This window comes from Astatotilapia calliptera, chromosome 22, assembly GCF_964374335.1.
Source record: "Astatotilapia calliptera chromosome 22, fAstCal68.1, whole genome shotgun sequence".
NCBI classification, from domain to species: domain Eukaryota; kingdom Metazoa; phylum Chordata; class Actinopteri; order Cichliformes; family Cichlidae; genus Astatotilapia; species Astatotilapia calliptera.
Genome location: NC_137442.1, coordinates 19,188,999 through 19,199,484, shown reverse-complemented (window position 1 = coordinate 19,199,484; position 10,486 = coordinate 19,188,999). Strand labels below are relative to the sequence as shown.

Below are 10,486 nucleotides of genomic sequence, written 5' to 3'. Positions count from 1 at the left end.
CGTGCAGCGGACAGTTCAACAGTGTCGTTACGCTTAACAGAAACGATACATAGGAGCGTGTTCTCGGTAACTATGGCGTCAGACTGAGCTTACGGTCACGAGCTCAGCTTGGTTAAAACGTTAAAGGAATGCGCGCGCAATTGAGCTCACGATAAAGCAAACCGATAAGAAAGTTTTAAGATTTTTGTTTTGTAATCTCGAAAGAATGCGATAAAAAAAAAAGAGATTATAAAACGCTCCGGTTCTTCAACAGTGTATCCTACACACAGCTGGGGGAGTGTTTCCAGTCTCTTCGTGCGGACGATGCTCAGATGAGGTGGTGCGCTACACGTTTAGCCAACTCGTGTGAACGACAGGAAGACTGAATAAGATGTGTGACATCCGCGTGCAAGAAGGCAGAAGTGCAGCAGATGCTTTTGGGAGTGTGGCGGCTCACTGTGCCGGCACCTTTCTGTCTGTGATCTGCATATTTCAACAGAAATCGGACAGATGTTATTGGCACATCGTTATAATTAGAGTTGCACAAGAAAAACTTACCTTCAAAAAGTTTTTTTAAGCCTTTGTCGCCATCTTGCGGTTTGTTAATGTAACTTAATTAGCCCAAACTGCCCATATCCATTATAAGAAGGAAAGACTAAAAAAAAAAAAAAAAAAAAAACCCCACACACAACACTGTTGATTTTGATAACAAAGTAACTTTTATTGTATATAGAAATACAAGCTGTTTGTCTCATCTCAGCCTCAGTGTGCAACAGACAGAGGACTGAGTCATCAGTAGTACTGGTGTGATCAATGGCGTTTGTCTGACAAGCAAACATTCAGCAATGAAAACAATCTGAATCACCACACTGATTTTGATATGCCAGACCCAATTGCACCACTGCACCTGGCGTCTGTGTGACAAGAATGTGTGCAAGACAGCACCACTTGAGGTTCAAGTGTGAAATTAAAACCTAATGATAGACTTCAGTGCAAAAAAGAAGAAAAGGAACAAAATAAAGACAAAAAAATGGTAACGCAATTTAAATACATGACATTCCAGGCGCAAAGCAGCATCAAAACATTAACACTGAAACATACGATATGAATGAGCAAACATTCACTGTAGTGTATGTGTATGTGTGTGTGTGTGTGTACAAGGATTGGACTGTGGTGTAAATCACAGCTGGCTCAGCATCTGCAAAAATGTGTGCAAGTGAAGCGAGGCTGTCATCTCATGTAGTGTGTAATAGCTCGTAAGATGTAGAGAAGTGCCGCCTGTAGCCGGGCTTCCATCACTATTAGGTTGGCATGAACCTGCACCCAAAAAAAGAAGAAAAAAAAATAAAAAGAAACATGTCATTTCCTTCAGTTCACAAGGTGACACGCTGTAACACTTCCTTCTCTGATGACATTTAAAAAAGGAAGGACGCACTAAAATGCCAAATGATACATTAGTTGATTCTGAGGGTACCAAAGAGAGATGACGTGTTAAAATGTCAAATGATACGTGACAGAGGAGGCCAGGTTAAGTGCCTGTTTGAACTTGTCATACCTTTTCAGAGTGTCTGAAGTGTTTCCAGAAGGAGTGGTAAATGCGTGCTGTGGTCTGCTCGGGGTGACAGGCCATGGTTTTTACAAACACCTTCAGAGAGCGTTCCAGCAACACGTTCACACTGCCGTAGTCGTAATCATCGTATCTGGACTTGCGAAGTGACATAAATGTTAATGCTACAGTAGAGAAATGTTAAAGGTGGCTGAACTTTTGCATGGGTGGCACCTTTACACCCACCGTATTCCATAAAGACAGTGGATGTAGTTCCACAGAGCTTTTCTTAGAGTGTGAGTATCCACGCCTTCATGCATGGCCATCCTGTGGTAGGTCAAGTTGCACACAATCTGCAAATTCACATTAGTGTTTGCTCAGTTCACTTTTTTATAACTTTATAGAAGATCACCTCCTATAGACCATTATACAGAATACAGATTTAAACACTTCCAAAAGTGGCTTCACTTTTCAGACCTCCATCCTTTATATACAGTCTAACCAAACCAGGTGATGCTTGTAAAATTCACAAAAGAAAAATGAGCTGGGATTGGTGTCAGTCATTTGTTTATTTACCGAATGATCTGGAATAAGTGCAAATAAAAAGATTTGTGTATTTGCAGTCTACTCTAAGCCAGGAAAACCCTTTTCTACAATACACATGTATTCACCACCCACTTCTTTTTCCTGACACTAAGCAGTTTTATTTCAAGTGTATAAACAAACAAGGAGGTCAACAGTATCTCCTCCCATTCTTAGTCTCAGCTAGGTGAAGTAGTGTAACATGCACTTCAAGAGATAGACCTTTCACATCACCCACACAGCAGCCTTTGGTGATGGTACCTGAAAGTTTTCATCCAATAGCTGGCCCATGTCTGGCAGGAGCCTGTTAAGCAGAGAGAATCCATGGTCCTCCCATGAATAGTCCTACACATGAGACACAACCATTAACAACGTTACCATCTACAACACAAGGCACAAAAAAATCAAGGAGTGTTGCTCACTATAATAAGTTTGACATAGATTTTAAAAAAGGAAAAATATGCCTTAAACTACCTGTGCTCGCATGGTGGGTGGTGCCTGCTCTCCTCTGGGAGCAAAGTCCTCATATCTGAATTCTGGTTCCTCCACAAGACGCAACACCAGGTCAGGTGGAGCGCCCCTCACCACCGCTAAACCAACAACAGAGAGGAAGTGGTGAGTCAACAGGTGACTGAGAGTGATGCAGGGGTAAGCAGTCAGATCTGTACCCGTAGGTATGCTTTCGCTCCTCTCCCTTTCAAAGCGAGTAACCATCTCCTCCTGTGTGCACTCCTCCTCCTGCTGCTGCTGCAGCTCCACCATCCTCTTCATCAGCACCTCCACCTCCACGGCTCCATCAGCCAGCTGGAGAAGATCAGATAAATGAAGTCGGCGCTTTGTTGTTTCAGTGTGTGTTCGCAGTTTTCTTTCCTAAGTGAGTGGGTATCTTTTGGCTGTTACTAAACTTTAAATCAACTACCTCCACCCTCCTGTCATTTTAAGCCTGTTAGGCCTGAGATCAGAACATCTGTTTGACTCACCTCGTGCCTGCCGTCCTCGTGAGCGGGGCTGTGTGCGGGACTGTGAGGACTGTGAGAAAGTGATGGAGGCTGAAAGGTGTAGCCCCCAATGTGGTCAGGTTCTGGGTTTAAACCACAGCCCCAAACGAACGAGCACAACGAGTGAGCGTGCGCCATGAGCACCACGGCGTGTATCAGTTCAGCCAGTGACCAGCGAGGCTCTGCTCCGGGGCACACCAGTTCCTGCAGGACAGATAGGCAGATGTTGGGCTCATGCAGTTTCAGATTGTGTGTTTGCTGGAAATTAATGCCAGGCTGTGGACCAGTTTGCTGGGGGTGTTACCGGTTTGGCATTTGTTGGTGGTTTGATTTGCCTGTCTGCACTAAAGATAAGCCGCATTATCTAATTTAGCAATTTCCCTTAACTGCAATTTTAGACGGTAGAAAATTCTACTGGAAGCACTTTGATACACTTAAACTTTAAGAAGATATCAGTGTTATGTTTGATCCTGTTAGATGGTTCTCAAGTTAATCTTTTAAAAGCAGTTGCAGATAGTCTTTTGTGCATGCCAACAATGTGGTACCTTGTACAGAGAAACAACACACAAAGAAGGCTTCATTTAGGGTTTGCTCAAACTAGTCACCCAGTGCTTGTCTGACTCAGGTGATCAGCGTGCACAGTTAAGCACACTCAAGTGCTATCTCCGTTGAGATACACATCTGGGGTGACTGTGACAAAGGCGGCAAACCGCCCCCCCCCCAAAAAAAAGATATCACACTAATATTGTCATTGTCAATTCTTTTGACTATGGTAATGAAAATCAGATATTTCACTCTCACAGTCCTAGGTATCAGATTTAAAGAGGCGGAACTACACCTGTCTGTGCTGATGCAAAATGATAGGGTCTGCTACTCTTTATATGGAAGACAATTGGGTGTTTACCACACAGGAAATAGCGGCTGAGTCACTGAGGGAGTGAGTTTGGATTCAAGTCAGAAATTAGAGTTGGAGTAAGACACAGGGAGTGAGTGGGCGAGCGGGAGATGTGTCTGACCTGGATGTGCTGCTGCGTAATGAGCCAGGGTCTGTGTGCCAGCAGCTTGTTGAGTGTTTGCAGGCTGCGGAGTTTGGCGGGAGCGTGCTCCAGGCCGCTTAGCCAGCTCTCCTCCCCTCCGGCCTCCAAGTAGCCTGCGCTGTGCTGCTGCACCAGGTATGAGCAGTGGTGCCGAGCTGCAGCCTGCCAGACGCAAAGAACGGTCCAAGTTAACAGCCGGGAAGAGAAACTCTAACCCTGACCACTGAAAACAACGCTTCACACATTCTCTGTTCACATATCTGTGTGCAACAAATCCATAATGCAGAGAAAGTGTCAGAGGTTAAAACAACACAGCTGAACTTGCACAGGTGGGTGCAGTGAGTGGTATTTCTAAAGTGTTACGGGCTGTTAATGTGAAGCAATACTGAAGACACATAGATCGCATTAGCAGAAAGGCACTAACAGTCTTTGGATGTCTTACTGTTTTGCTATGAAACAATTTCTGAATGTCCCTGAAGGTTTCATTGCCATTACTGTTCAGTGACCATTACCAAAACGCGTGTTATTTGCCAACTGAATGCAGATGTTTAAGCATTAAGAATGCAACCTTCTAAATACTCTATTATACAAATATATGATCACATCTCAAATTTGAGTTCAGTCAGTATAGCAAAAATCTGTATAAACATTTTTCAAATTGAAAAAACATAAGTCCAAGGCACAGCATCATAATATTACAGTATTAACATCTAACTGAAGCTACATTCCCAGGTTATACTACAAAATGTCTTAACATTAATTCTAAGATATAAAGAGAACTGTGAATTTTGGGGACTTGAGATGCATATTCTGCCTCTGCAGCTTTTTCAAAAAGTCCCTGATAGTGGTGACGTCTCTCCCAGTGCTCCAGTTTTGTGACATCTACCTATATCTTGTAAAGAATCCCTCAGCTTGCACTGCTACCAGGATGAAAGCTTTCAAAGTACGGACTGGAGGACAATGGACCAGAGTTCTGTTTTGCCCTCCAGGCAGCTGTGTCCCAGTAGCTCTGACATCAGGTGAAAACTACAAATAAGTTTTATTAAAAAAGAAAGTTTCAGACTAATCTTAAAAGAAGAGAGGGGGTCTGTCTCCAGGATCCAAACTGGGAGCTGGTGTTAGGGAAGAGCCCCATATCTTTATTCTACTTTTAGAATTTCTAAAAGTAGAACTAGGAGTCACAAGTAAGCCCGTAGTCTGGCAGAACAGTGCTCTGTTGAGATAACATGACACCAGAAGGGCTTCAAATATGATGGAGTTCGATTAATCCAGATTTTATGGTGAGGAGAAGAAGTTTAAATTCAGTTCTGGAGTTAACATGGAGCCAGTTAGAAGCGAATATGAGAAAACCATATTCACAACACTCTGATCATAGGCAAGACAAGCATCGAAAATACGTAAATACATAACAATGAAAAACACTGGAAAATACTGGCAACAGCTGGTGCTACCCCTCAGTGTCCTAGCAGACACACCTATGGTATCAATTTCAAAATCCTATGTCGCCTTATTCTCAAGTTGTTAAGTCATTCACAAGATTTTCAGAAAACCTGACCTCTCACCTTGAGGTCAAAGTCACTGAGAGCCGAACTCCTCAGAGATTGTTAATAGAAGCACGTATGGTATCAACTTCAAAATCCTTGGGGTCTTCCTTCTCAAGTTTTCACATTCACAAGACTTTCAGGAAACCTGAGCTCCGACCTTGACCTCGAGGTCACAGATTCAAACTCTTCAGAGATGTTTAGACACACCTATGGTATCAATTTGAAACTCCTTCGTAGCTTCGTTCTTAATGTTTACAATCTTGGGTGTCCACATAGCTGCCCGTTCAGTGGGGTGACGACAATACCCCATCAGCCTTTTATGACTGAGGGGTGAAAAGCAAAAAAAGCAGGAATTATGTGATAATCCACTGTAATCTGGTATTTTGACTTAGTTAACGTTCTCATTTGTTTTTCTTTTCCCTACACATTACTACGTGTCACGACAAGAAGCCATGAAGCAGGAATTCTGGAAAGTCAAACATGTGGTGGTTTAGAACTGTTTAGAACGCCTGCAGCATTTAATAACAATGTCAGTATTTAGCACCAGTTTATTGCTGTAGCAGGAGGAAGCAATACAGTTTTTATTGCTGTGTTTATATTTCATTCTATCCCTACTGAAAACGGACCATTAACATCAGTGCTTGCAATTGTAATCCTCTAAGTGAGACTTCTAAGGTCCCGGAGAGAAGACAGAGGACAACAAAGGACCTGAGCCTTCTACCTGCACACACAGTCATTGCCGTCAGACAACACATAAGTGTGTTTCCATAGCATTCACACTCAAATGCTCAGAACTCGTACCAAACATCACACATCAAGTCCACCAATATTACCCACTGCTCTAACTAGTAAATCAGGCCAATTAAAGGTTCTGGTGTTTACACACACGCGCACACACACACACACACACACACACACACACACACACACACTACTCTAAGATTTTGTTTGAACAGTAGAAAAGATTAAATGGAGACCAAAGAACTATAATCATTTTGTATCAATGACAAAACGATTTAACCTCAAGTGTCAGAACTACTACGATGGAAAAAATCTAAAATAACAATCTCGTCTGTTTGAGAGTGAGAATTTACTTTGATGTTCACAATTGTTAATTCTTTATTTGGTTCATCGTGCATGCACATGGCTGCAGTACACACTACATATGATTTCTTTTTAAGGAACTACATATACTATTTCACATTTCTCCTACAAAAGACCTTAAAGGAGGCTGAATAGTGTTTTACAAACAGTCCAAATTATGATGAAACCCCGTTCGAAGCAATTTGTCAGCTTTCTGCTGAAAAGTAATTAAAGTTGGAGGCTAAAAAACATTTTTCTTACCATGACAGCAATGTAGTGTCTCCAGTGACGGGGCAAGGGGCCGTCCATCTCCAACAAAGCATGCTGGGTCTTTAGGAAGCAGCAGAGGTAGGCTGGGTGCATCGCCATGACCATAGAGATGTGATCCACACGCCCCAGCGAAAGAAAAGACTCAATCAGGACATCCTGGTTTGGCCCTCCTTTTAAAATCTAAAGAGGAAAAAAAACAAAACATAACTGAATCCTGAGTAAACTTAATTAAGGTTTCTTCTTCTTTATGAAAAAGAAAAGAAAAAGAAATCTGAATGAGTCACATTATGAGCTAAGACATTATCAGCCACTAGCTTTGGCAACTCAGCTCGGGTGTTGCATCTGTTGAATGCAACAGGCAGTGTAGTATTGCAGCAGAATAAATAGCATCATTTCAATGAGCAAGTCTGTTAGGTCATTACGTATGTTCGTTTCTAAAACGGAAAATAATTTAAAAATAAACTTACATAAAAAACCCTGTGGGAAAAAAATGTAGGCCAATGGAGATTCAAATATATTTTTAAGTTTAGAACATTTCAATTATATTTATATGAAAAGCTTAAGTTCAAAGTAACAGCTGTTAGTTCATTATGTTAGCAACCTGAAACAAGCCCTGTAAAAATCACAGGATTAGACATGAAGGCCAGCTGTGTGCCACTCTGACATCAACCTGAGGGGGAAAAAAAAACAATCTGGCATCTAGACAGGGTGCAAGTCTGACACACAAACAATGGAAATAGCAAAAACATACTTGTAGTAATCCGGAAACTCATTCTTTTTTATTAAGTTGCATACACACCTCTTTTGCAGGGATAAAGGCACTTGGACCTGAGGCCAGAGCCCGAGGTACCTGGACTCCTTGCTCCTGGCAACAAAAGAAGACACAAACAACACGTAATTATCATTCAGTTTGTACTTGATTATTGCTCTGGTTTATCAAAATTTCAGTCAAGATTCCAATCAACCCTAAAGGATTCATCTTGTCTACGGAAATCAACCTCAAACGCAGCTCATTTCTGTGACTGACACGCGAAAAATACCTTTTCAGACTTTTTCCATGCACAAAAAAGTTTACCATTGTAAATATTCACATTTATCCAAATCGCTGATATGCTTATATGAAATATGTTCAGCTTAACAACGCCTCAGCCTCCTTTAGCTTGCCTAGACCTTCTTTGAACCGTAACAGGACACCCGTTTCGTAACTAGCACGCTTCAAACTTCCACGTTTAACCAAAACACGCGTTAAAACTCACTGACATCGGAAGCTCGGACGCTAAACGTTGCCCTGTTTGTTATTTTCAGCACAAACACAAATGAAAGGCGTCTAAAGCAGCCTGCCTTTTTAATTTCTAGAAGCTACACTGGGCCGTGTCTGCTGGTGGTGTGTTTTTCAGGCAGCGGGAGGGGGCGTGTCCGGCCCGGTTGTTTGTGCACACCGCTTCAGAGTCTTGCATCACCTACAGTCTGATGAAACCAGCAGCAGTCCGGTAGCAATAAAAATCACCATCAGCTGATGAGAGAGGTGAACCTACCCTTACCTAACCTTATAACGTCATCATGCAAAGCAAAAGCAGTCCTCCTGAGAGTACCTAAAAGTCCTTTAATGGTACAAAAGGTGCCCGAGCGCTATTGGAGTAAGATTTTTTCCCCCCTATCTGTCAGTTAATGCGGCCTGCAAACCTCACAGAAGAAGGGGAAGTCTGTCGGTGAATTGTGCATGCATTACCTGTGCGGTCCGCAGGAGCTCGACGGCTCTCTCCCGTACTTCCTGCAGCGGACACGACCTGGACAGCCGGAGCAGATGCAGAAGAGTTTGTTTACGCAGTCGCTCCGAGCCGTGCCGCTCCAGGTCTAAACACTGGAGAACCCCTTGGCTTAACTCCTCCAGAGCCGCTCTCCGCTCCCCGTCATCCCTGCTGCACAATCGCGCTAAGCTCTTCGAAGTCGGTCCAGCATCAGATTCAGACTCGGACCGGTGGCCACACGAACGCCGAGCGGCGGGCACTCCTCCCGGCTTGCTGCCTCCATTAGCCTGGCAGGTAGCCGCGGGATTACTGGCCATGTCCCGGAGCACCTTTGTAGAGTTGAGCTGCCTGTCGTTACCGAGCAGCAGTTAGCCTAAAGTATTAATTTAACGCTAACCCTTAACGTTAGCTGAAAACATGTATTCTTCTTCACTGACACAACCTCGAGGTATCTGCCGCCGGTCTTCTTATTTTTACTGCGCAATCGTCTGCTTCGCAAATTATTAACACCGACGAACCACCTTCAGAGAGCGCCACCTTTTTTTTCCCACCCGGCTTCCTGACCGTGAGCGCCGGCGGCGGTTAGCTCGCTACGCTAGCAGATGCTGCAGACTCTTTCAGCCGCAGCTATGACGATTTCCGGTAATGAAAACAACGCGAGCCGCTGATTTATATTTGGACTGTGCATCGTGGACATAATGCCGAGTTAAACTTAAAACTATCTTGCGTAAGGCACCGGGAATAATGTAGAGTTTTCACACGCTCCTTCCGCTCAGATCTTGGCGAGCTTCCCCCGTGCAACGTCATCGTGACGTATGCGCAACTTTCCTGTGATAAACAGCAGGCGGCTGTTGTCTCTTTAAATGTTACTCTCAGTAACAGCGTATCCATAAGTCGCTGTTTTCTCTTTTCTTTACAAAGTGAGCATGTGTTCATTTCAGGCGGGTTTTTTTTATTTTATTTTATTCCTAATGCCTTTGCTCATACTGATAAACAGGTTTTAGTCAAGATGATACATGAAGGGATATATATAAAATAAAGAAATCACCTGTTTTGAAAGTATTCTTATGACTCTGCTTTATTGTACCCACTCTGTGTTCTACACTGTAATCACTCCAGTCTTTTTTTGGACACATAGTATATCTGTAGAACTATTATATTATACTTTTCTGCAATTTCTGCTGCGATCTTGGCTAGATCTCTCTTGAAAAAGACATTGATCCCAATTAGTCTTTTTACCTGGATAGTATTTTGTGTTTACTAATTATGCAAGCTGTAAACTTACACATTCCCCATCAATTACCAAAGCCTTGAGCAAGGTCATAAAATTACTGATATTACAAAAATGACAAAGCTTAAGTTTAATATTTAATGTGAAACAGACACCAGTCAGGGTTAATATGTATGATGATGATATAATTACTTTTATCATTTAGTCAAAATCACTGAAATTAAATGGTAGATTAGCTGATGTCATTCTGTTACCTTCACAACTGCAGCAATCCTTTAATTATACAAGAACCCAGCACTTTACCGCAAACATCTCGGACTTTGTCTTGGACATTGCCACCTGGGAAGTACCTAAAATGTCTGTGTGCTGAATCAGGTCACTGAGCTAATGTGTGGCAGACATGCTGGCAATATCAACCCAGTCCTTCTGGTCCTCTGGAAACCATGTTGTGGAACCTCTGGGTTTTTC

General features: G+C 42.8%; 1 protein-coding gene across 4 annotated transcripts; it reads right to left on the bottom strand.

The window, feature by feature from the left end:
• Positions 1-675: 675 nt before the first annotated feature.
• sesn2 (sestrin 2) lies at positions 676-9,843 on the bottom strand. 4 transcript variants are annotated; one of them, XM_026156268.2, is made up of 11 exons: positions 8,769-9,843; positions 7,839-7,904; positions 7,031-7,219; positions 4,122-4,304; positions 3,088-3,309; positions 2,776-2,911; positions 2,582-2,697; positions 2,369-2,452; positions 1,772-1,878; positions 1,535-1,679; positions 676-1,296 (listed from the first exon to the last, which is right to left on the bottom strand). In XM_026156268.2, the coding sequence occupies exons 1-11, from the start codon at positions 9,102-9,104 to the stop codon at positions 1,210-1,212; spliced, it is 1,671 nt and encodes a 556-aa protein (XP_026012053.2). In that variant the 5' UTR covers positions 9,105-9,843; the 3' UTR covers positions 676-1,209. The 4 variants fall into 4 exon arrangements, with proteins under 4 accessions (XP_026012053.2, XP_080152052.1, XP_026012052.2 ...); XM_080295926.1 differs by lacking the exon at positions 8,769-9,843 and adding an exon at positions 8,296-8,434; XM_026156267.2 differs by having other exon boundaries at positions 2,582-2,911.
• Between the last annotated feature and the right edge of the window lie 643 nt (positions 9,844-10,486).